General features: G+C 40.8%; 1 protein-coding gene across 1 annotated transcript in view; it reads left to right on the forward strand.

The window, feature by feature from the left end:
* The first annotated feature begins 5,249 nt into the window (after positions 1–5,249).
* cast (calpastatin) overlaps positions 5,250–27,447 on the forward strand; it is a 34,477-nt gene continuing 12,279 nt past the window's right edge. The window contains exons 1-7 of the mRNA XM_061727832.1: positions 5,250–5,416; positions 21,116–21,184; positions 22,733–22,870; positions 23,649–23,786; positions 26,570–26,611; positions 26,697–26,798; positions 26,915–26,992. Of these exons, the coding sequence (XP_061583816.1) occupies positions 5,342–5,416; positions 21,116–21,184; positions 22,733–22,870; positions 23,649–23,786; positions 26,570–26,611; positions 26,697–26,798; positions 26,915–26,992 (642 nt within the window). The 5' untranslated portion in view covers positions 5,250–5,341. The remainder of the gene's footprint in view (positions 5,417–21,115; positions 21,185–22,732; positions 22,871–23,648; positions 23,787–26,569; positions 26,612–26,696; positions 26,799–26,914; positions 26,993–27,447) is intronic.

Consider the following 27,447-nt stretch of genomic DNA (forward strand, 5'->3'; position numbering starts at 1 on the left):
TATCTCTCCGGGTTTTCAAAAATGCCACATAAGAGGAGAGGTCATGGCCATCACAAGAACACGAAGGAGGTGGGTCGACTTTCCTTTTTTATGACTATCAAACGAGGAAACCCTGGTGAAACTTTAAAAGTGTGCAGTTTAACACCAGAATGAGGCCTGTCCTAAACAAGTCCTTGTTCTAAGACCAGGATGCAATAATCTCTTTACACAGGGGAATATGACTGGCTGCGTCAACGCGCACTCGCACAACATAGTTATAACTTATAATAATAATAATATATAAGTATATAATAGGCTATAATATATAAGTAATAATACATGCTCTAAAATATTTATCAGAAGATTTTAGAGTGCATGTGACACAAAGTCTGCATTTGCAAGTTGATATCCAAATACAGATTACTGGTATGTGCAGGTTATTGCCGCGTTCCATTTGTCCTCGGAAGTGGGGATTTCCCAGTTCCCAGTCGGAATTTTCAACTGGAACGCCCCTCGAAGTGGGATTTCCCACTGGGAAAGTGGGAGAGTCTTCACCACCCCCGAGTTCACATTCCGAGATGGCTGCCCCGGTTGTAAACAGTAGAAGAGAGCTCTGTAAAAATCCGTAGCACTTCATTCTAGTTTTGGTCACACTAAATCAGTCGTATACAAGTATTGTTCGGCATATATATGCTGCTATAGTGTAATTTACATTTTTCATGTGGTATATGCGAACTACAAACTTGTTTACCTACTTTGTAACTGGAACGCTGATAACTCGGCTGTGACGTCATTCCCAGTTCCGAGTCCCGACTTCCCAGGTAAATGGAACGCAGCATATAGCATACCTGTCATATTGACTGTTTATATTCAACTAATATCAGTATTTTTTATCAATAAATTAGCGGTGATTAGTTGCTAAAAAGTTGTATTGTTTTCTTCAATGATTCATAAACTGCTCTTTCGCAACATGTGAATCTGTAGATTGAATTTGTTAGGTTAAACCCCCAGTGGTGCACAAAAAAAAAAAAACACACACACACACACACACACATTAAAACCATGCGCGCACCAACTAGAGGTTCATTGGAAAGGTGTGGGATTTTTTTCAACTTCTAATGAGTCAAAGGAAGACGGGTATAGACATCCATTCATGTCACGATGATCTGATTAGTGCGGGGAGTGGCACGCGTTAAGACAGAAGTAGAAAAGCGTCTGTCCAGGACGCAGAGCGCATGCAGGGTCGAGCCAACACTTGTAACTATGGCGTACGCAGCGTACTGGATGAGTTTGGTGAGTACATCTGCTACCTTTTTTCCCCTTTCTTACCACACCTCTTTAGTCTGAGCCTCTGCCAACACGCTTTCCAGAAAGAAAGAAAGTCAGGCTTTTAAAGCCTGAGTTATGGTTCTGCGTTAAATCGACGCAGAGCCTACGCCGTAGGCTCTGAGTTGGTGTAACGCGGAACCATAAATCCGCCTTAAGTAGACGGATAGTTGCTGGGTGTGTGCGTGTATTTTCTAGCAGAAAACAAGCACAACTAGTCTAAAACTAACCGAGTTCTGCTGAGGGCGCTTTAAATTTGGCAATGGATGCACGGCATGATCTTAAAGATTAAGAAAGTATTGCCAAGGCTTGGCCCAGATTCTTTCATCATCACAACTAAGCTAATATTTATATAGGAGGGTGTGTGTGTGTGTGTGTGTGTGTGTGTGTGTGTGTGTGTGTGTGTGTGTGTGTGTGTGTGTGTGTGTGAGTGTGTAAAGTGAGATAGACTTCTGCTCTCATTCTTGAGCTTTGAACTGGTCCCATAGCGTCTCGTGTTCTGGTAATCTCCTTTTCTTCTCATAAATAAAGAATGCATTTTCAATTCGTTACAGATAACTAAATGTTCCCATTACACTTGATTATATTATTTCAGGATATAGACATCTGTATGATCTGAATAGTTTTGATTTTGCTAATCTGGCAGGATACAGTCTGACAGAAGAAAAATTAGAAACAAGAAGTGGGACTTTTTTCAGCAGTATGTCTGAATAATGCTCCTGCACAATACACTAAAGCTACTGCATCCTGTTCATCATCCTGTCCAGAGCTCCTGTTGAATTTAACCGTGGAATGCAGTCACACTTCAAAGATCTCCAGTGAAAAGCTGACGTTTGTTTGTTTGTGTGTGTTTGCCGCAAGAACGAGTCTGGTTGTATGGATTTATTTTACATTTCAAGGCTGAATCAAATGATTATCACTTTGAAAGAAAGGAAATTAGTAGGCTACTTAAAAAAACATGATGTTTCCTGCATCTCTTGTGGATTTTATTGGCTTTTATGTATAAAAATGGTATACCATTAGTTTTTTTTAAATCTTGAGATTGACACATTTTTCAAATTTTGATAAAAAAATGGGGTCACACAAAGACTGGTGTGTTAACCCCCACATACCGTAGATTCCCTTTATAGCATTCGGTGGCAGCACTGGAGAGTGAATGTGTGTTTGTCTCCCTCTGCTGAGTATCTTCACTCAGGCCCACGAGACTCATGTATTTGATAACATGTGTACTGTATCTGTAAACCTGTCATCACGTCTCAAGACTTTCCTTCTAAGATTGGAACAACACCAAGACTCAGTTTCACTACTAAAATCAATTCTCCACTGACTTTTCAAGTATTTTCTTTGTAAAATCCTCTATGTTCTCCTGTTTAATCAGAAGCCTTCTGTAGATGTGTTCATCTTCATCCCGCTCATTTAGGAAAGACAGACATGGACATACGGAAATCCTAATATTGACAACGTAGTGTGCTGTTGATGATGGGCGAAGTTTGTAAATGTATGAGCCGCAGTGGTGGAGGCACTGATGAATGACGTTCTGTGTGGACCTAAACACCACTGGGGCAGGAGGAGTACAGGTACATGCACATAATATCGTCTTCTTCCACAAACCGTAACATGTGGATGACATCTTTTAGTTCCTTTCCCAATCTCTGATTATCAGAGTATATGTTTTCACGTCTGAGAAGACAAAGTCCTATTTAGTGAACTTACGTAACCCAAGTGATTCCAGTGATTTGGGAGGTTCATTTCATTTCCCATGGTGCACCAGCTAGTTTTACAGGCTTGATCAGCCAGAACTGTGTGGTGCCAAAGGTGTGTTCGTCTGCTCAAGTTATGTAGAAAAGCTTTTGTGTGCATGTGTGGAAACATGTGTAAGCAGAGTGGTCTGAATGCGTTTGTGTGAAATGTTACATGAGGCATGTACATAACTATGCTTTACACGGTTTGTCTTTTTCAAGCTGTCAAGTGATGAAAAAGATTTTAAAAAAATAAAGCAAAAGAAAACAAGCAAACCTGTAACTTCATTTGAGTTTTAATGAAAACACAACAAAGATTGAGGTTTTCAGTCTGAGAGTGCAAGTATTTATTTTATTTTTTGCATTATTAACATCCCATCATTTGTATTTTTCATGAGGGTGAGTGAAGTTATAGGTAACTGCACTTCCTTGTTAGTGAAATGACTAAAATGCGCCAAAGGTTGCCTCCCATCCCGGTGTGTGTTGGTTGGTGCTTTGGAAGTAGGAGCGAGGAATGCCAAAATCGCCTCTAGCTTTAGGGAAAACAAACAGGAAATCCAGCTTATTTTGCCAACATCACTGAGTGACATTGAGGCTAAAAAATGCACAGGCAGAATAAAGTGTGCCAAATCCGCTATAAACAGATATAATTGTGAATTATTCATAGACATGCAGAATACTGACGCTGAAGTAGTGCAATTCAAGATAAATAATGAATACTGTACGTCAAGATTCTCATACAGCTTTTGCTTAAAGCCTGCCATTTTTCTCTGTGACTTCCAAGTGGATGTATCAGCATTTATATTTTGATGGGAGAACATTTCTCTTTTGAGGTGTATTGTGACTGCCCATCTGTCCAGGCCTCCCCCTAGTTGCTCCCACCTACATGGCTTTTCCTGCCACCGCTGATTTCAAAAGTAAACATGCTAAAGTAGAGGGGTCCCGTTTGGGATTCAGGCCCCCACTCCTTCATTTCATTTGTTTTAATGGTCTTTGATACAGTAAAGATGCGGTTTCATCATAAGTGTACAGTGTTTCTGCTCTGTTGGGTCTTTAAAGTGGCGTTTCACCTGCTTTCTCTTTAGTCACCCAGGGAGGAGTGCAAACAGGAGTTTCATGTCGGGCTGGTTGAAACATACTTTCATGAATTATTTCCACATGATGCTGAGGTGTGCTTTTATAAGACAAAAAGAAAAGACAGCTCAGCTTTTTTTTTTCTTTTTTACTTACTGACTGATGTGATAACAGTGACTAACTGAAAGGGCTTATTGTGCTCACCCCACCCACCAACTAGTGTCGAGGAGGCAAAGTCTCAGAGATGTCATTAAGATTGCACTACAGTGCTTATGCTATGTTGTTGTTTTGTATCAGCAGTGTGCTGCGGAAACACACATCCATGCAAACATTTCTTCACACTGTTGTGTTAAATCAAGTATGTTTGAATAAAGCTCAAATTAAAACAGCTGTTTTATGTGCATTTAGCATCAACTTGTGCAGGTGAAGGTTCAGAAAGCCAACACCCATCCCTGGAGCTTCACCCAATCTGTTAGTCATGCGTTCATAGAAACACACCCTGCATTCCTGTTTGCTAAAAACATTGTACTTGCATCGCTTGGGCTGTTCGGGTGCACAGAATCCTGATGAAATCCCCTCGGCTGCCTTCTGATAGGTTTTCTTTGGCTTAATCAGCTGTTGATATAACCAGACAGTAACCAATGTCATTTCCTGCTATTTTCTTTTTAGAAGCAATGTTAAGGGTGCAGCCCAACTGGGTCTGAACTGGGTTACACTTAGAGGTAATTAGGCAAACAGGGTACTGTAGTTGCACAAGTCTTCTATTGCTATAAGTACATACAAATTGTGTATGTGTGAGCATTTCGAATGCCCGATCATGACAGAACACTCACACAGACTCATATTGCTCTGCGTTTGCTTTTTCCTTCTTTCCACTGATGAGTGCATGTCTTTGTGCGTGCCCTCATGTGGGTCAAAGCCGTACTTGTTTCCCTGGGAAGCCACTCAGACGTGGCCCCACATAGGTGGGCGTCAGACCACGGTGAGCTCACATCCCGTTATAGCCTGGATAGTTAAAGCCTGGGCTGCTGTGACTTCCACATCTGATCCAACTCAACTCTGCTCCCTGGCCACGCCCCCCTCCCTTTTACATTCCCTCTGCCCTTCCTCTTTGCTCTTTCCCTGCCTTGCTGGAAACATGCTGCAAACCAACAGATAAGGCAGAGGCTGACAGAGGCACACACACACATACACCAACACACTCGGAGGCAGATCGAATTAACATGGGCCAGTTACTGAGCTGGATCCGAGGCCCACGGGACAGCCCGGGGGAGCAGGATGTGGCCGTGGAGGACCAGGTCTGTGTGAAAAGTGTCTTTGATCTTGTGTTTGTGCCTTGCTATGTGTTGGATAACTAACTCTAAAGTGCCCACGTGTTTGTTTTGATCATGGAAGTCAGTCTCCAAGTATGAAAGTGCATTGTTTTGTTAGCCTTTCTGTCTGGTTTGTACTGCGTTTTCAACAGAGGACTTGCGGAGGAAAACACAGACTGAAGTCAGACCTCTGTGACGCTCTCTCGCCACTGGAATGTGCACGTCTCTCAGTCAGACTCTGACTCGGAGAGTGAGCTTTTTTGGAGTGAGATCTTAGACCCAGACCGGCTCAAGGCCTGCAGTTTTCATCACAGGCTACAGGGTGCAAACCATCATCAAAAACTCTTTGAATCTGTTTGGTAATAATGATTTTGAATCATACTGGTGTGTATTTTATTTAATTACTTTTCACTAACAAAGTCCTGATGGACTAGAGAAAGAACATTTGGTTCTGTTTGAGGTTTTACAAGTGTGTGATTTTCTTCCCCTCCCACTCGAAATAGCATTCCCCTGTGATAATCTGCTGCGGCAGATGAAGCAATCTGACAGGGTGTGTAGCTCAAATGAACTTACGTATTGATCTGACAATTACATGTGCTGTAGGTCATATCCCCCAAGCTCAGCGTTGCTCTCTCCTCTTATGTTTCCAGACGTCAGGCATCGAACGCCATTGAACGGTGATATGATATGTGCCGGGCCTATATGCTGCCTGTCTTCATTCCACTGCGTCTCTTATCAGGTCTTGTCACTTTGATCAGAGTGTTAAAGGTTAAAGACAAATGCATCCTGGGAAGAAGGCTGCAAACAGAAAGCATTCAAAGTTGCTGCCGGAGTAGTTGTTTTGTGTTTTATTCCCTGCTACTGCCCCGCAGCTCGCAACATTGTGGTGCTCTGATCACTCTGCTGAAGCAAAATATATTTAACGCCGACAGCAAACAGGAAAAAAGACAGGAGGGCCTAAAATGGACAAATATTTGTGAAGGATACTGTTAAATAGATGCATTTATGGACGTTGTTCATAATATTCTTCAAGCAGACATTTTTGTTTAGGCCCTGTTGCAAATGTAGGAGCTGTTTAAGTCCATTGTTTTGATAAAAAAGGAAGGAATAGTGTTTGTGATAAAAACAACAACAATTTGAAGCAAGTTTAAACCCAGTGTTTGGGGCATCGGTGCACCTCCCTTTAATCCCTGTCAGAGACACACTGCCCTCCATTAATCTGACTTCAGATCGTTTTATCTGAGAGCATGTAATGGGTCTAATCATGCCATTAGTAGATATCAGTGGAGGACAAATTCTCTTACTTTTGCATTCCCTGCCCTTATTCCATACAAAAATACAGTGAGAGAAATGGTCGGGAAACACAACCACATTTTGGGTCAGTCTGCACTTCTAAAATAGTGTCACCTGGTGAATTGAAAATATGCCATCTCATAACAAGTATGGTTACTGGTTACTTTAGTGTAATAAAATGCTTGTAAGACTTAGTACTGTTCAATAAGCGTAACCACAAAGAGTGCATGGAATGCTAACGCTAATTGTTATGGAACACCATCGTGAGAAAATGCTATGGCGAATCTCTAGTGGGAACAACTGTGCCCTTTTAATCGCTGCAGAGTATTTATCTGAATGAAGCAGTGAGGAGCATTAATGCCGATTTGGCTTATACTTAAATGATTACTATCCTGCTGCAGGTTGACAAGTTAGAGGTCTGTTGGTGAGCACAGCAAAGCATTTCAATAGTTAAAAAGCAACACGTTTCCTTTCACTGGAAAAAAAGAGAACAAAACACAACTAAAACAGAACATATAACGTCAGTATGAACCATTATTCCTCAGAATGTATTGTATTGTATTGATTTGTAATGCATCCTCATTCCTGTGATGGAGTTTAACAAAGGAAATAAGGAAACTTTCATGGAATAATCATCCTCTAAGTTTTCATGGGAATCTCCTTCTTGGGGACCTTAATTTGCTGCTGCAGCTGATTGAGGAGGAATTATTGATAACTACTTTACACACAATTGGTTGATCACACGATGCATTTGTCTTTCAAAATACAGAGGTATATAAAACAAAAATATTTATCTATGAAACACTTGTATAGTAGCAGGAAGCAGAAATACTCAAGTGAAGTATTCTGAAATTCTGCATGAACACAGAGCAAGGTTACATAGTGTGCTTCTGTTGTGGAGGACTAAGACACTATAAGGAACTACGGTACAAAGTAATCCTTCACTGATTGGGATTCTGTTGATGTATTCGCTGGAGCTAGAATCAGATGTCGGACATACACTCACCAATCCCTTTATTTATTTCACCTGGTATACGTAATAAAGTGGCCAGGGAGCTCATTCTCCTTCACAGGCATGAAATGAAAACTTGAATTTCCGTCCACTGTTTTGAGATAAATCACTGCAGCTGTGCTGGGCGGACAGATGTTGGGAGGATCATGTGCAGTTTGCTGACATTATATCATGTGGCCTCAGGATACGCAAGTCCAAATGCATAAACAGCCCCTGTCGTCTCTGGACAAAGATTCTGATTTTGAACTCATTAAATCTATAAATGAAATGTTTCTAGGAGACTGAAGGCAGGAGAGAATCTGTAATGATGAAATAATTATTATTGAGCTTTATTGAGCTTTATTTCGAATATGCATATTAAAAAAGAACAATACAAAAAAGTAAAAAAACTTGTGTTATAGAACACAAAAAGCATAATATAAGTCTATATCTCAACATGAATATACATCCATTTATCAACATATCTACATATAACTATATATCTATATATATTAACAGAGATATACCCAACCATAAATACTGTATGTATAATATATCTCTATATATCCATATACATACATATATATAACATGTTTATTTCCATAATATTAATCTATATATCTACACATATTAAATAAATCTATATATATCTACATTTTTATTTGCCACTGTATTTTGAGAAAAATGTTTCTTTATATCATTTTTTAAATTGTGATATGTTTTGACTTTGTTTTAGATCTATGCTCAGGCTGTTCCAAAGTTTTACACCATAGGTAGACATACAGAAGCTCTTCAGTGTTGTGCATAATAATGTGTATAATGAAGTTCTGATGATACTTAAAACTACGGAGCGCAACACGAAGCCTTCAGGCTGTGATCCTTCAATGGACGCTACATACACTAAATGCTGTTAGTATTTGCTGCTGTTTGTCCTGTTGTGAGGCTTTAACTTTTCTCAGGACGCTCTTAGTTGAGCTTGAACTCATCTGTCGACTCAGATTTTGTCAGTTGAATAAACGCAGCTCTGGGACAGCTTCCAGGTTATTGGGCAAACCTAAAAAAAATGCTGTCTTGTCTATTTACATCTGCCATGCTTGAGCGAAGCTTTCGCTAGAAGCCGCATGACGTTCGTCCTGAGGAGAAGGGGGTGGGTAATGAACATCCTGCTGCCCCAGACTAACTGGCAGTTGTAAAGCGATACAGTAGTTGAGCTTCTTCGTATTGCTCTTTATCATCATGTGATCGCTGGTAAATCCCAGCTACTACATTTGATTTGATTATAGTTTTTTCCCTGTTTTTCAGTCACGTTTTTGTTTGATCTGTGGCATAAATGCATGACAGTTCTGTGCAGTTAGAATACAGAACAACAACAGGAGAGGCAGATTTTAAGGAGAACAGATTCTGGTGTGTTTTCTGGTGTGGAGTGAATGAAGGGTCAACAAACCTGAGGAAAGCGTGTAGGCAGCGCTAAATTTAGAGAGCGAACGCGGACATGCAGCATAGCGAAGGACATCCACAGCTGAGTGTGAGAGTCTAGGTGGGGGGTGGGGGGTCAGGGATGCACATGATGGAACCAAAGCAGAGGAATTGCACAATGGCACTATTTATACCTGTGTAGCAATATGATGCAGGTTATTTTTTCTTTACCAGTTGACTCAGATAGTGTCACACTGAGGTCAGTACTCTACAAATATGTGTCACATGGGTTTTGTAATGCATCGAGCCGTCCGCCAAGTTTCAGATTTGCATTTTGTTGGGACTAAAACATAGTTCAATGTTATAAAATGCAGAGAAGAAAGTGAACTTTAAGATACAGCTCAAGGGATTACAAAAACAGCTATGACGACCGTTAAAATGTATTGTCTGATGCAAAGGTGAGTCTAAAAATAACATGAAAACAGCTGAGGATGCCCAACAATTGGACCCTTCTAGATTTCAGGTATGAATTATAATCTGTCCTAAATTTGAGCTACATAACTTTCTTATCAACGGTATATCTCAGTGTCTTAGTTCTGGGCAACAACAGCAATAACAGAATTTGAATCATGTTGCGAGGAGCTTCATAAATATTTGTTCATAAGGGAGGACCTGCTGAAGGTCAGCTGGGTAGAGCAGGAAAACAGAGAGAGGAGAGCCACAGATATATTGTTAAAGGTACAAGAGACAAGATATATTACTATTAATTAGTTGGTGTACAACAGGGACGACTATATAAACATGTAGCAGACACTAAGGTGGTCTACTGGACTAAACTACATGAACAATGTGAAATACTTCTAATTAATAACTGTGGATTGAGCTGAGGGAAGGAAAGAGAAGAAGAGGGGGAGAAGGAGGGGTGATGGGCACCGGTAACGGGATCATGTTGGAGTCCCCCTGCAGCGTAGGCCTATAGCAGCATATCTACCATGAAGATATGTTCAAACCAGCTGCTGCAGTCTGGTCCTGTAAATGCAGCTATGACTACTGGCCCTAAACACACCAGAGTTTACACTAACTAGAGCTTTACTAAACACTAACTAGAGCTTTACTAAACACTAACTAGAGGCTTTACTAAACAGAAAGGGTTAAGTTTGGTTTTAAAGGTGGAGGTGGTGTCAGCCTCCTTAACCCAGATTGGAAGTTGTTTCCATAGTAAGGTTACTGATAGCAGAAGACCCGTCCTCCAAATCTACATTTGGATACTCAAGGAACTATGAGTAAACCTGCACCCTGAGAACGGAGAGCTCTGTTAGGAACATAAGGTACTATCAAGTTTGCAAATATAGCAGAGCTAGGCCGTTTAGGGCTTTATACGCAAGTTTTACAGGGAACCAGTGGAGGGAGGCTAACACTGGAGTTAGCGTGATCTCTCTTGTTGATTTCTGTCAGCTAGGGGCGTCAATTGGGTATGCCAAGGTATGGCAGCCACCACAGCTTGGCTTCAAGGGAAAATGTAAATGTTTGTTTATTAAATACATTTATGGAATTACTCTGTGTCTATTTGTATTGATTATTACTTAATACATATAGAATAACTACAAATGCCAATCAGAACAACATGATCGATTTCACTAGTTATTATACACTGCAAAAACTCAAAATCTTAACAAGAATATTTGTCTTATTACTAGTTAAAATGTCAAATTTTTAGTAAAAAAAAATCTCATTACATTTAAGACAAGACTCAAAAACAACCATTTTCACCTGTTTCAAGTAGATTTTCACTTAAAATAAGTGGAAAAATCTGCCAGTGGAACAAGATTTTTTTGCTAGTAATGAGAAGATAAATCTTGTCCCACTGGCAGATTTTTCGACTTATTTCAAGTGAAAATTTACTTGAAACAGGTGGAAATGGTCAAATAACAAGTTATTTTTCTGGTGATGACTCTTGTTTTAAGTGTAATGAGATTTTTTGACTAAAAATTAGACATTTTAAGATTTTGAGTTTTTGCAGTGAGCCAGACTGCATTTGAAAAAGTTCCAGTTTTCTTGACCACACAGATTAGCTACATAGACTTCTGTGATGAGTATTTGCTGGACGTGTTGATTGATACTCTAGTTCAGTTCTGTGACTTGACTTTGCCATACCTTAGCTTTGACTGAATTGACGCCACTGCTGTCAGCATTCGCGCTGCTGCATTTTGGATCAGCTGGAGGATATTCAGAGAATTACTTGGACATCCGGCTAATAAAACATTACAGTAATCTAGCCTAGAAGATACAAATGTGGGAATTAATTTTTCCGCATCACTCTGGGAGAGGTTGTTCCTAATATTTGCTATATTACGGAGGTGAAAAAACCCTGTTTTAAAAACCTAATTAATATGTTGTTTAAACGACAAATACTGATAGAAAATAACACCAAGGTTTCACACAGTAGTACTGGAGGCTTTAATAACCTCTCTTTTATCAGAATTTAGAAGTAAAACATTAGTGGACATCCAGTCCTTGATGTCCCTAAGACATGCTTGAAGTTTAGCTAACGGTTCTGTTTCATCTGGCTTCATAGACAAATACAGCTACGTATCCTCAGCATAGCAATGAAAATTGTTGCTGTGGTTCTGGATAGGTTTTCACGTAGCCTGGAAAGCCTTCCTTACTCTTTTCCTCTTAGAAACAAAGAATTGTTCAGGGTCCTTTGATGCAACTTTGATTTCCAGGAGGCAGTACCAACAGATGCAGAAGAACCTGTATGTGATGAAGGCAGAGTTACAACCACATTAGACAGAATTAGACAAAAGAAACCCGAAATTATGTGCAAAGGAGTAGGAACGCAGGTTGAAATGACTGTTGTCAGTTCTGCAGTAAACAAAACTTGTTGAGTCAAAGAGTTAATAGCCGTTCAGCAGCCATCTTGGTTATCTTGAATAGAGGCCCTGCACGCTCCTGTATGAGTCATCACATAAAGCCTAGCTCTGCCTCTTTCCTTTGCTTTGATTTGTTTTGTACTGGTGGAAGTGACTGAGGGGGTATCAGGTCCATTTCACAAAATACACTTCTCTCTAAATGAAAGGGTTGTAGCTGGCCAGGAATATTTACATGCAATTTGTTTAGTCTGTAAAGATCCCAGTTCTAAGTACTGTGTGTCTTTTTTTGTGCTAGAAGAAATGCTGCTTAATGACAGGTTCAAACCTAAACTGTAAACTAAATTAGGCTAAATATTCTGTAGAACTGTTACGTCTGATTAATCTTGCAGGTTCATCACGGCAAATGATCAACATAAACAGTACGACATCTCCCTAAAACTCCTCCCAATGCTGGTTTCATTTGGTTCCTTGTGTAACGTTCATAGTGGAAGCCAATGCTAATTATCACACTGATTCAGTCTGTTTTAAAATATAGTTTACTGACACCGTAATGGCACCACACAGAGTTCATGTGGGAATTCCAAGAAACAAGACCACATTTTCAGCCTAGAAACCTCTTAGTTTCGGGTTCACGTTTCTGATTGGCCAAATCCTTTGAATGGGCGGACCTGCCCTATAGCTCATTTGTTGTCAACAAAGATAAGTGTTACCAGGGGTTACCAAGTCAGGCATGTGGGAGACACACAGTGTTTTTCACATTCACACATAAAACTCCCAAGTTAAAGACACAGAAACAGAGCACAGGCCTCGGAGTCAGCTGGTTCACAGCTCTCAGGAAAGATTGATTTTGAAAGGTCCCAAAACAGACACAAATATTTCTGTATTCTCACATAGCAACAACATCAGAGTTGCTTCTGTTTGTCATTTAGATATTCTCGGGGTCAGGGCAGGACAGACATGAGTATGATTACCATGCGTGTCCCACAGCTCCCTTTATCCTTGTTGAAGGTGACAATCCCCTGCATTAATCATCAGCTTGCTTTGGCCAGTGTAAGCATTTATATAGTCCATGTCAGAGATGCTTCCAACAAGAACAGAATATAGATGATATAGTAACATGAATGTCTTTCAAGGGGCTGTAAAAAGGAAAGTATATCTAGTAAAAGCTGACAGACAAGGAAAAACTAACGCCTCCTCTCTTCATTGTCGTCTAAATGCAATGAGGACTTTCAGGCACAAGGGGGTGCTGTTCAAAACCTCTCCTGTTAACTAGTGTGATGTGTTTGGTAGCCTGAGTGAAGAGACTTTAACAGACTGGATTAACTCAGGATGATCACTGAACTGTCAACTACTCAAATCTCAGAGCTGACTTTGTCTATGTGGAAAGAGGGGAAGGTTGCATTGTTTTCTGAAGATCTTACATAACGCCTGGCTGCTGCCCAGAAGCTGTTTCCTGTCTGCCACTTAGTCATAGATTTATTTGTATACTTTTGAAGCCATGAAAAAACATGTCCCTGCATGCACCAGCTGAGCGCCTGAGAGGGAAGTTTGCTTGTGTATATTTTTTAGTCTTAAATACAGTTTCTTATTTCCTCTAGTCTGGGTGTGGCTTGGACGTCATGTGATGTGATGTGATCCCCCCCCCTCCCTCTTTTTTTTCTGCACTCACATGCTGTTGTGAGTGCTCTGTTGTTGAAGTGGCTCTGCAGTATGGATTCCTAAGCCGTGACTGTCTCTGACACGCCCAGACTCTACCCAGCAGGACAGCTCTGGCAAATCCACATCTGCCCTCTCAGCTCTTCCTGCACCGTGTCAGCCACCGTGCCTGTTATCAGGCCGCAACATTGATCCTGGCACCGCCTATCCCGACCCAGCCCAACCCAAAGTTTCCCCTCCAGCAGGCTTTTTTAGTTTTCCGAGCAAGCAGCAAGCAGCAGGCAGTGGGCGGGTCAGTGTGTGTCTGTCTGCCAATCTGCCCCAGCCTGCTCTGCTGCTTGTGGACGGGGAGGTGGAGCCTGCATTGAGTTCAAGTGGGTGGAGCGCCAACTTTTTCACCACTGGGCTTGTCTGTCTGTGTGTGTGTTTGTATGTATGTGTGCATGGATATATTCTTGATATACAGTGTGATCTAAAGTACTTCCAACGCGGGGAGTCTAAGGTGAATCAGCCTTAGGACAACGTCTTGGTAGAACATACTGAAAGGTGTAAAGAGGATACCCACACTCACAGACAAACTTATGGTATGTATCTGAAAGGTTTTTCCCTTTATGCTTGCTCTGCTGCGATTGCCTACGTGGAGATGCTTCCTCTTTGACTCATACTTGTCATAGTACTCAGATGGCTGTTTTGTGGCAGAATAGTTGTTCAGATGAAAGGTTTGGCAGCTTTTCTTTCATGTAACAGAACTCAGCAGTGCTCCTCCGTGTTGTGTTGATCAGGTTTGCTGCTACCACGCTACCATCATTGAGGGTAGAGGTTGCTATGGTTGCAACAAATAAAGATCCAAATAAAAGGAAAGGCCAATCGGGGACAGTGAGCTTCTTTTTTGCTATTTCTTGCAATCCTAAGATTTTAACACTAACATTATATGCACCTCTGCTCTGCGACATGAACATGTAAGTTTTTACTTAGACAAAGTTAGTATAAATATTTCAAAATAGAGTTTAAATACTCATCTTCCCTGTATCAATGGCTTAAGTGAGCATTCAATTCAATTCTGTTGTATTCTGTTCATTTATGTTCAGTTCAGTCTAATTTCAATAACATTCAGTCCAGCTGAAATGGATTGATTATTGATCTAATATTGGCGTGGATGTCTGTCTCCTGGCCTTCGTGGATGTGACAGAGACGTGTATTGACAGCTCCACATCAACACAGCAGGTCTGTGCTGATACCACCACTCTTGGCTTAACTCACCAGTTCTTGCTGACAATAACAATAATATTCCTCTTCCGTCCAGCTCTTTGCTGAAACTGGATCTTTGCCTGACACGTCAGTCTGCAGCTTATGCCCCAGCTGAGGTGGTCTGCATCATCACTGAGCATCTACAAAGCTGCCAGGGCTATTTTAGCGCTGAGGTAGCAGCTAGTTAAGGAATCTTTTCCAGCCATATGCCTGTTTGTGGTGTTGGGTGGGGCGCAGCATTAGTCATCAGTTTTCACAAGAGGGCCGGCCCTCTCTCGCTGTCGGGTCAAGCCTGTATGGTTGCATATTGTGCTGTCTATTCATTTCAGACGGGCACATACATCGTACAGAAGGCAGTGCTGATTAATGATGAATATTTGTGCGGTTACTGCGTGGAGCAGGGCAGGAACAAGTAACCTCGAGTGTACACTTTCCTCTGAATGTCACAGCAAAAGAATAACAGAGCAAAATGGTTTCATATCCACATTGTTCTCATGGTCATGTGATGGGTCGTTTGGCCCTTCCAGAATAACCAGTGTTTATATGAGTGTCCTGTTATCAGCATCATTCAGTGGTTACTGATCTTTGTCTCTGTGTGAGTGGCTCGTGTGTCAGCATCTCTGTAATGTGGCTCAGAGTAGAAAATATGATGAAACAGCACAATTTGACAGCTTAGGTTATTGTTTTTGTTCTTTTGTGTACTTTCCAGAATTAGTTTTTGGCCTTTATGTGATCGTTACAAAACGGTGAACATAAACAGGTTACCATACAGTTTTACTGGTGGACTATAGGGGATCCTGAATGGACTTGATAAGTCTTGCTGAGCGTCACATGACGTCATGATGTCAAGTACGCATGCACATCGCCTATCACAAGGAGAAAAAGGTCTCACTCATGTTTTTTTGGACATCCTTTAACATTGATTATAGCAATAATGTTGTTTTAAAAAAATGTATCCATCATCATAACATTAATTTCTACAGAGATTTGCATTATTTTCTTTTAATCAAAGATGTTGTATAGATGATGGGAGAGTTGGATCACTGTGTAAAATCCCCCCCACCAGATACTAAAGACTCTTAAAGGGGTCACAGTTTGGTGTCTGTGGTGGCCGGTCCATGCGGCTAAATAATGTCTCATACTGCCAAAAACACTTGAATCTAGACCTTTGGTTGTATGATCTACGCCTAACCAACTAAAGCAATCCCAAATCACCACACTGCTCCCAAAAGCTTGAAAAGTGGGCGCAAGGCATGATGGGTGCTTTGCTACATCCACTGCTCCTCTTTAAGTGAAACCCCGCCGCTCTGGAACAGGACAGATCTGGACTCCTTAGACTCGATGAACTCTTCTTTCAGCATTGCTCCGATCTTAATGCTTTCTACCAAAATGGAAGCCTTAACTGGCTTTTATAAGGTCACAAAACAGTCCTGTCTCAATAGCTTGAACTCTTTTTGCACTGTGCATGTGGAAATGCTCATACTTTGGCTCTTTCTTGCTTTCACTGCTGATTTTCTTTGTTTAGATGTTTCACCGAACATTCAAGACTTTTTCCTATCACAATTCTTGTGCGATGATGATGATGATGATGATGATGAGAATATTGTGATTTTCTGTAATGCAATTACAAAAACAAAAATGTCATACATTCTGGATTCATTGCAAATCAACTGAAATATTGCAAGCCTTTTATTATTTTAATATTGCTGATCATGGCTTACAGCTTAAGAAAACTCAAATATCCTATCTCAAAAAATTAGAATATTCTGGGAATCTTAATCTTAAACTGTAAACCATAATCAGCAATATTAAAATAATAAAAGGCTTGCAATATTTCAGTTGATTTGTAATGAATCCAGAATGTATGACATTTTTGTTTTTTTAATTGCATTACAGAAAATAAAGAACTTTATCACAATATTCTAATTTTCTGAGACAGTCCTGTACATGACTGAAGTCAAGAGACAGTTGGGGTTAATTAGCATAACCCAGCTTTTGCTTCATAGTGTGGAGTTTCTGTTTTTGGTGATACATTAACATCTGACACGTCGACGTTGTTATATATTAACATTCTCTCATTAGTTTACCACTTTCATGAATTGCATTACAGTTTGATAGCCGTTCTTCTAGGGGTTTATCTTGATGGATTCATCTGATTATCCGTCATACATATTTTACACAGATCAGAACTCATGTTGATAATTATTTAAGTGATATCACTTCAAAGTTTATGCTTCTTTTGTTAAAAGAAAAGAAGAGTTTTCCCGTCACCTGATATTCCACGCGCATTGCGGGATGTTTTGTCTGTGCGTCTGCACTCAGTTGCCATATTGACCTTAGTTTTGCAAAGATTTCAACACACACTTGGCAGCTGAAATTGTTTTGTTGTTTCAACTTTTTGAGGAACGTAAAATCAGCAAAACTATGTCACAGAGCAGAGGTTGACTGGGTAGTAGGAGTCGACATCGCAATTAACAGAGAGATAGTGTTAGCAGGCATTTATGCAAATACAGAATCCCAGAGATGTTGCACGTAAAGGTTCCCCAGATGAACTCATGTATGTATCATGTATGTGCTAAGAGCCTGCACTCTACGTGTAATGTTTTAGCTGTGGATCTGTTGATGGACAGCCTGTTATCTCCCTGTGAAGCTGCTGCTGTGCAGGAGACGTGAGGAATGGAGGAATGCAGCTGACAGAAAACTCACAAATAGTTTGGGTGGTTCTCAGACGAGCACTGAAACCTCAGGACAGTGACAAAAACAAAAACAAAACAAAGGAGCTTCACCAAAACATGTCGATAACTCAGTGTTTTACTCTTGGTTTATGTGATTCCTTTGGGGTTAATAAAAACATTCTTCCTCTCTTCTTGTGAGTATCCATGATTCAACTTCTTTTTTTTTAACTTGAGACTTTTTGATGTCATACAACTCTAAGTCAGGCTTTTTGCACAATTGCATCAAATGCCATTTTTAAATTTCACTTTTAAAGAAAGTTAACTTTTGCCTTAAAGTCGTGTCAACTCATTCATACGTTACATCACCACCGGATGTTGGCAGCAGCAGCAGCGGCGATGGCTCATACGTGGGTTGTTTAAGCTGTCTGGACGTGTGCGCAGCCAGCATGCCATATGTGCACGTCTTTATTTTCCACAAAGATTTAGTGGTACCCTGGTTACCTCCTGTGTTTACTGTGACACCAGAGGCAGCATGACTTCCTCTGTGAATGGGGATGCCCTGACCGCTTGTGACCTCACTTCCTCCTCTGTGCCACTTCCTCCTCTTTCTACTTTTTGAGCAATGTTGTCTTCACTCTTCCAACTTTTAACTTATTAGGTACAGCTGGTATACTTATAAAAGTGGTGACTTGCATACACTCAAGCCTCAAAGCTGCCCTTCATTTGAAACAATAAATACTAGTTGTAATTTGCATTTATGCGCGTGGTTGTGATTTCATATGTGCTAAATGTTACACCAGCCTGCCAGGCGATGGCCATCATGATGAGGTGCAGTCCTTTCTAAATCGGTTCTTCCAGATTGCAGATGGTGGAAAGTGCTGTCCGTCTCTACATGTCCCTTTCCTTTTGTTATTCATCGCAGACTGTTTCTCTCCTCTCAGATACGGAGTGACCTGCCGGTTTAGTTTAAGCTGTACAAACATGATGCACAGCTTGCTTGACAGGTTAACTCACGCAGGTGCATTCAGGTGCTAAGAGGTGAGATAATGGCCTTGCATGGATGCACATGGACTCATTCTGTTAAAGGAATGACATCCCTAACAAACAATGGGCGGTAAAAACTCCCCTAGTGCGATTAAAAACCTTAAGCCAAACAGTGGCAGGTAAAAACTCTCCTTTAGGAGGGAAGAAACGTTGAGCAGGACCTGGATCATAAGGGGGGGCCCTCCTGCCGAAGCCCAGCCGGGTCCCTAGGGTCTAAGCATCAGTCGTTCTCCACATGTTCCACAGTTTGCAGTCTTTGTGTTTGAATCTGGGTGAACAAACAAACAGTACAATGATATAACGTCACACAGTCGTGTTGGGTTACATGTGAAACTGCCAGCCCCGGCGTCAGCAGGGTGGAGGCTCTCCGCTCCTCACACATACCATGTGAAGGAGCTGGGCTCGGCCTGGCACACGCTGCTCCACCTGGAGACAGCGCTGTGTTTGTTTGTCTCCAATATACATACTGTACGCCCGTGCACTTTGTTTATTTTGTACCCTGTTAAAGTGCATGTGAATGGTCAAAGGGATTAGTGCTGCTCTCTTTCTGCCCTCTTTCAAAAGCAGACTAAAAACGTACCTTTTTGCACAGGCGTTTGAGTAAACTCTACCTGGTTGGCTGAGTGATCGCACTTTTGTTCAAATGGAATTATGGTTGTTATTGTTGTTTTTCTCTTGACATACTTTTTTTTGTGTATTTTTTTTATGTATTTGAGCACATTGAGTCCATGCTCATCGTTTGAAATGTACTTTATAAATAAATTTGCCTTGCCTTGCCTTGCTCTGTTGGATTTTAGTTTCTCAGCATGCTTGGTGTTACACAGAAAGGTTGACCTGACTTTACATTAGAGCTTCAGGACTGGGTTTTTATCCTCAGCCCTGGGCTATGCAGTACTGTGGTACAGAGATGCGTTTCCTGTCTCCTTTTTCCTGCTTTCATCGCCTGGCCTTCGGCAGGAGCCCCCCCCCCTTATCATCCAGGTCCTGCTCAAGGTTTCTTCCCTCCCAAAGGGGAGTTTGTCCTTGTCACTGCTAGACTTAAGGTTTTTCTCCTGCTATGGGGTTTTTGCCTGCCATTGTTTCTTAAATATTAGCATAGATGCTATAAAAATGGAACTGAACCAAATTAGGCACAAACCAGTTCCCATTATCTATTTCTGAATGTGGTCTGACCACATTCCTGCCCCATTCTTCTGCCTGCAGTTGCACATTAACCAGTTAACTCGTGTGTATGTTTCCTAAATGTAAATCACATGTTGATGCAAAGGTTAATGCTGAAAGTATTACATCCAATTCATTTCAAATGTTTTGAAAATATATTAATAGTAAGGTGTACACCGAGCAGATTTGGATAAAGATGGGCAGATATTGTGGATGCACCTCAGTAGGATATTCGTTGCCATGTTAACTAAAATAAGTGTGAAGTCAGCTTGCTTCTTTCACTGTAGTTGAAAGTGATAAGATGCCATACACACATATTGTATTTTCTGGACTATAAGCCGCTACTTTTTTCATAGGTTTTCAACCATGCGGCTTATACAAAGGTGCTGCTATTCTGTGGATTTTTCTTCCACCGCTCGGGGCGCTCTAACCGGAATTAAAATCAAAACTAAGATGAAATAAATGCAAAGAAGAATACGCTACTTCTTCTCTAGCAGATAGAAGTAGGTAGAAGCACATTTCAAACAGATACATAAATACTGGTTATTTTCTCTTGGTTCTGTCCCGTTTTAATCTGTTAGGACACTGTTAGGAAAGGATCTATTTAGGTACAAACATGTACATCATTTACAGTTCAAAATCCTTCTGTACATGCAGTAAATATCTAATCTAACAACATAAATATCTGCAGCTTGCATATCTTTTTTTTTAAATAGAGCGGATGCGGCTTACATGCAGCTGCGGCTTATAGTCCAGAAAATACGGTATTTAAGTGTCTCTTTTGTTCTGTGCAGGTGTTTTACTGCTTGTTTCCTTTGGAAAGGACATTAAGAAAAAAGTAAAGATCACAACACCAACACTGAAGGAGTGTTTTATGTGAGTGCAGTATAGATACCCCTGCCATGCACGTGTGAGCATGAAACGCAGCTGCATCAAAGTCCTGTAGGTTAAATACCAAACCATGTGCTTTAGTTTGAAGGCAGATGTGAGCATGGTTGGTATTTATACATCACTGAGTGATCTCAGCTGGAGAGCGGCTAGTCCTGCTCCGGCTGCAGGTGCTCTGCTATCAGTTGTCACAGACAGCAGTCTCACTGGTTTTTAGTTATAATACAGCCATGTGTTGTACATCATTCACTCTGCCTTTAAGAATTCAAGCAGTGTGGTTAAATATTTCAGCGTACTTCCCTCTCCATCCAGAAAAGAGCCTCATGAAACGTACTGCTTTCCACACGATGTTGGTCTGTGTGGTCATTTATGAAACTACGTTGTATTCTTGTGCTGATTGCACGTGTGTGACTTCTGTCCCTCTTTCTTCTCTCTGCAGTCGCAGCCGAGCCAGGCAACACCCAAACCGGCAGCTCAGGTCTCTACTGTGAAGCCTGCACAGTTTGAGGTATCAAACATTCCTTTGTAACACTGTTTTACCTTTTCTCCAACTCCACCTTCTTCTCCAGGCTTCATTTGTTGACTTCCTATGTCTGCCTGACCTCTGACTCCTTTTTCCGTTCTCGTGTTGCATTTAAGAGCGACAACACCTTAAAGTAAAGGGCTGGAATATAGAAATGTCCCTTTTCCTTCCGTGCAAAAACATGCAGGGTAACACCCAGTTTTATATATGTGAAAGCTTCTCTGGAACAATTGACTTGTGGAATATCCATCTGGATTATCAGCCTGGACTCAGATCATTACACTTACGCTGTTTTTGCTATAAGTGCTACAGTTTGTAAGTGTTTTTATATTTTGCAGATACTTGGTGAGATGTAGACCGTGTTTTTTTTCACAAGGCTGCTTTGACAGCCTTAAGTGATTTTCTTTCCCTTCAACAGCTAGACTTGAACATTTTCTGTTTTGGTGTTTGAACGAGGCTCTCTGCAGAAAATATATGAAGCATTGTTTTGACAGATGTAAGCTATTAACATTCCTTTTGTATTTATTTATTTATTAACAAAATTAGCTTAGAGTTAATTATAGACTTGACTCACACTATCAGCCTCGAAGGCTCAGCTAAAATGAACCCCTGGTTTGTCCGTTGTTGACCCTCGTTGCCCTCTGTGCTAACTTTGAAACAGTGGGTCGGAACTGCTCGAGTTTCATTGGCACTATGTACGAGTGTGGGCGACGTGATATATTTAGCCGTGAAACAGTGTCACAGAAAACGCTGGCACATAAAAAATGTAAACAAAATCAGAATCCAATCATTTTCCACGTGATTGAACTCTTCAAATGATTGCAATTAGCAGAAAGTCTACGGGACTGTCTCAGAAAATTAGAATATTGTGATAAAGTTCTTTATTTTCTGTAATGCAATTAAAAAAACAAAAATGTCATACATTCTGGATTCATTACAAATCAACTGAAATATTGCAAGCCTTTTATTATTTTAATATTGCTGATTATGGTTTACAGTTTAAGATTAAGATTCCCAGAATATTCTAATTTTTTGAGATAGGATATTTGAGTTTTCTTAAGCTGTAAGCCACGATCAGCAATATTAAAATAATACAAGGCTTGCAATATTTCAGTTGATTTGTAATGAATCCAGAATGTATGACATTTTTGTTTTTGTAATTGCATTAGAGAAAATCACAATATTCTAATTTTCTGAGACAGTCCTGTAGATTTAAAGTTAAGTTGGAGATGTTTTCAACAATATGTTGGACAGGAGGGAAAAAAGCAGAACATCCTGTAAAATCTAGCCTTTTTGAAGAGCATATCCCTTTTCAGTTTATATTCTCACTGTAATGCTTATAAACAAAATCTGAGCTATTTGGAAATAAAAACATACGGTTGTTCCACAGAGTTGTTCTTCTGGGTCAATCTGGGTACTAGTACTAATACTAGGTACTAGTACCACCAACATGTAGACTCGGGCAATTCAAGCATCCAAATAGCTTTAACGCGTCTGCTGGTGATAAACGTTTGCACACCTGGTGTGTTGCAGAAGGCATCATCAGGATCCACAATGGCTACGAAGCCTGAGGTGGTTGCTACAGCAACAGGCGGAGCCACGAGGAGTGGCACGAAAGCAGGAGGGACTGCTACAGTCGGAACAGGGAAAGAGGCTAAAGCCAAACCCGAGGTAGATGACTCTGGGTGTGCAGGGCGCTTGGCTGTTACACCAATCACCGCTTCCTTCTCTTATCTCAAAGCTGAGCATGTGCTCATCATCAAGTCGCTCACATCTCTTTTCCCACTGGCTTCATTTGTGGTTTTCATCCTGCTGAACATTTTTACTTCTGTGTGGATGATGTCTCTCGTAGTCTGCCATCCACACATCTTAATCTTTGGACGCTGAATTCTTGCTGTATCACGTTAATGAGCTCTTGTGTCATCACGCTTGGGATGAGCATTCTTCACATACTGACCACATGAATAACTTTCTTGGGAATTTCTTTAAACCTCTGCTCGCTTGGTTGAAGACTAACACTGTGCCAGTGGGTGCTACTCTTACTGACGTGCGGTCAGTCCTGAGAGGATGTCATTGATAACAATGTCGTTATGAATGAATGAATATCTGATGGTGCTTTTTTCTCGTTTAAACCTGAAAATTATTTTCATGATGAATCTTCAGATTTTATATCATTGCCGTCACTTGTCAGTCATACATATTTGGCTATGACCTGAAGCATGAAAAAGCACCAGCATTTATTGATCGGTGGCCGAATCTCTGTCCAGAATTCCAGTAGAGATGAGCGTGATTAACTTCCACTTGTGGTCATTGTCCATTTTCCTCTCCTCTGTTCACACCAACAGCTCCACAGTTAACGCTTGCCTTTTAATTACATCTACTTGCTTTAGAGTTGCTGTGATTTCCTCATCGATTGATTGTGAGTAATTATTTGGCTACTTGATTGTAGACTGCACGTGTGTCCCAAGTCAAGGCCACGGCTGCAGCTCCTTCTCCTGCTGGAACAGCTGGAACAGCAGCCACGGCCGCTGCAGCAGCAGCTGCTGCTGTGGCCAAGCCCAAAGAGTCACCCAAACACAAGGCCAAGGTAGACGGAACATCTAGACTGCTTTACCATGAGCCTTTACAATGACTCTCATGAGGTGTCTCTTTCATAGCTGCCTTGTCTTTATTCTTCTTCTTCTTCTAGTTGCAGCGTTTTAATCAGGTTTGTTACTGTCTTTACCTGAAACCACTCGGGTACCTTCTTTGGACATTTCTCTCGGAGTTTCTTTAAAAAAGAAGTCTCTACTTTGACGTGCCTTTGTTCTACTTTAAACATGAACGTTTGGGATCACTGAGGATCTTTACTCTTGACTCTGCAGCTATCCACCCTAGCATGCCTCTGCTTGTTGTTGCACGGTGGCAAAACGCATTACAGTGCAACGATGAGTCAGGCAGAGGCAAATCCAGAGGGCTGCAGTCTCTTCCTTTGTCCTCTCTTTTTTGTTTCCATTATACATCACCTACTGAATGACTTCATCAGGTTTGAGGAGTCTTTCTGTTAACATGAGTCAGTTTCTATAATATCTTTTATTTGTTATTTTTCTGTTTACATTTAAAATCTGCAGTTTTTCCTGAACATGCACTTTGCCATTAATGGTTCGTTATACTGTCCTGTGGGGAAAAAAGGTCCACCCCCTTTCAATCCTAAAGTCTTATATATAAGAAGAAAATATCCCCCCAGACTTATAAATAGCTAGTGTTTCTGCGAGTTTGATTAGCTCTGTTAAAACATGGCAGTTTGCTGAATGGAGCATTCAGGTGTGTGTTAACACAATGCCAAGTAGGAAGGATATCGGCTATGACCTTAGAGAAATAATTGTTGTTGCACCTCATTGCCCAAAAACTTAGAGTACATAACAACTTTCTCTTCTCTCCTGCCGAGAGAGTGTACAAGTAAGCAGCTTACTATTATTGCTTGGTTAATATCTTGGTGTGTTGTAAAATAAATAAAGCATCAATCCACCATGACAAAATCCCTGCTCTATGAAACGATATAATCCCAAATCCTCCAATTTAAACAGTCCAATAAGTCAGTCCATTGCAATGCATTGCTCATGAAAAATACTAATAAAACTACAGATACAATAGGGCCTTCGCACTGTCAGTGCTCGGGCCCTAATAATAAATGGTTCAGTCTCAACGGCTTGATTCTGTATCTGTTTATCCAAGGAGAAATGGTGTCCCATTCAATAAGGTTTTTCTTCTGGAAGTGGCTTCCCCTGTAGTCCGTTTAGCCAAATTTATATAGTCTGCAGCTCCGCCCCCGCTCAATCTGTAGTCGACTCCGTAAAGGCATGTAGTTTTTTTCTCCCAGTAGGTCAGTCCATTACGTCCTGCATATTTCTACTTAGGCTTTATCCCCGAATTGTGGCACATACAGGATTATTGCACCCTGCAGTTTTATTGTAATGCCTCACTGTTTCCCATCTCCAACACACCCTGTTCATATGGTAATGTCACAAAACAATGAAGAAATATTATTCAGAAGTGGAAAAATTGAAGACAGTGGGCAAATGTCTTGGAAAAGGATGTTTCATCAAGTTTATATCAAGGTCAGACTGTGCAATGCTCAGACAAATGGAAAAAAGACCCCCCCCCCCAAAAAAAAGAAGCTACATCTCAATTTCTGCAGACCTAGGTTATTATATTAAATGTTAAAGCTCTTTACAGTACACTTAGGAAAGACTCAACACGTCATCTTTTTTGAAAAGGCTCACAGGAGAATGTGTCTTGTCTCCACAAAGAACGTAGGAGTATGACTCAGGTTTGCAAAGTTGCGTCAGAGCCAACCCTGAGATTTGTGTAACAGTGACCTTCACCAGACGAAAGTGGAAATGTTTAGCAATAATGCACAGCATCATCTTTTGTGAGAAGCAAAGCCAAAACCAGACCAGCACAAGAACCTCATACTAAATATTAGGCACTGCTTTGGAGAAAGGGAGGGTTCTTTGGCAGTAGAATACTTTATTTCAAAGTATTCAAGTACCAAATGTGAACAGATAAATCTTGATCTGAAATGGATCACACAACAGGCTAATTATCCCCAACACACCAGTAAATCTCTAATAGTACAGCTGCAAAAGAAAATATCAGACAGCCCAGTCAAAATCCAGACATTGACCTACATCACATGCTCTGGCTGGACATTAAGAGAGTAGTTCATAAATGAAATAATCCCAATATATACTAGATCAGGGGTCGGCAACCCGCGGCTCTAGAGCCGCATGCAGCTCTTTAGCGCCGCCTTAGTGGCTCCCTGGAGCTTTTTCAAAAATGTTTGACTTTTTTTTTCCTTTTTTTCTTCTTTTTTTTCTTCTTTTTTTCTCTTTTTTGCCTTTTTTTCTCTTTTTTTCTCTTTTTCTTCTTTTTTTCTTTTATTTTTTTCTTCTTTTTTCCTTTTTTTCTTCTTTTTTCTTCTTTTTTCTCTTTTTTTCTTCCCTTTTCCTTTCCTTTTTAATCTCAACATTTCGACTTTTTTCACGAAATCTTTACTTTTTTCTCGACATTTCAACTTTTTTTATCGAAGTGCATAATGAAAAAAAATCTTCCCCCAGTTATAGCTAATATAGATACATGAGTTACATGAGTAGTTCTCAGCAGGTACTTGAAAATATTTGTCAGATTAATCAAGTGTTATCTGACTGTACAGAACCATCTCAAGGAGGAACGTGACATTGGCCTGATATCTTGAAATTACAATCAGTCAGTCCAACAAAACAAACAAATGCAGTACTAAGTGTTTGTTCAAGTAATTGTACAGTGCTTGACTATTTTCACAATTTTTTAATATATCTTTACACCACTGAGTCTGGATCTGTGTTGCAGGTTCAGGTGGAGGTTCCATCTTCAGCAGCAGCAGCCAAAGAGGTAAAGACTTACAGAAACCGGCAGGGTTTGCTTTGAACAGCATGTTGCTTTGCTCCAGTGTGCATGAGTTGTGTTGCCTGTGCAGGCACCTGCAGTGGATCCGTTTGATGCCCTGGCAAGCATACTACCATCAGCTGGTCCAGTCGAACCCTCAGGGCCCGTTTACTCTGGGCCAGAGGTCACTGAGGTACGGTGTAGCCTCAGCTTGAATGCATTTGCATCCGTGAAAGTAAAAAGCTGAACTGTAAGCAGCTAGCTGGATCTGGTGTGTGTAATGCATGATGCATGTGTGTCGTGTCGCAGCATGTCACGTCTGAGACGAGTCAGAAGTGTGGGGAAAGAGATGACACGCTGCCTCCAGGCTACAGATTTGAAAATACGGTCAGTCTATCCCTGCTGCTTGTAAATGGCTTTGGTTGACGTCATTGCATGTGTCATGTACTGACCTCGCAGTCAGCTGGGGTCACCGGGACACTTTTATAAGAAGTAGTATCTTTGTTCACAACTAAGGCTTTTAAACAGTAAGGGCCCGATTTACTAAAGGTTTGCGTGTGTAAAAACGTGTGCAAACTTGACAGCACCCGCAAACCAAAGTGCAAGCTGATCTACTAACAGCGTGCAAAGACGACTGCGTGTCTCAAATGTGCAAAATAGCACACGCTGTTCATTTAGTACCTTTGCCCTGATGAATAATCAATATGGGGCGTACTCGCCAGAAATCGCTAAATACTGGGAGGGGAAGATGCAAATTGGTCCATTTACCACACGCAATGAGATTTACCAAGCCTGAAAGTTTTTGCGTGGATTGTGATTGCGTCTGTATTTAATATGTTCGA

Source organism: Cololabis saira, chromosome 8 (genome assembly GCF_033807715.1).
Source record: "Cololabis saira isolate AMF1-May2022 chromosome 8, fColSai1.1, whole genome shotgun sequence".
NCBI lineage: Eukaryota > Metazoa > Chordata > Actinopteri > Beloniformes > Belonidae > Cololabis > Cololabis saira.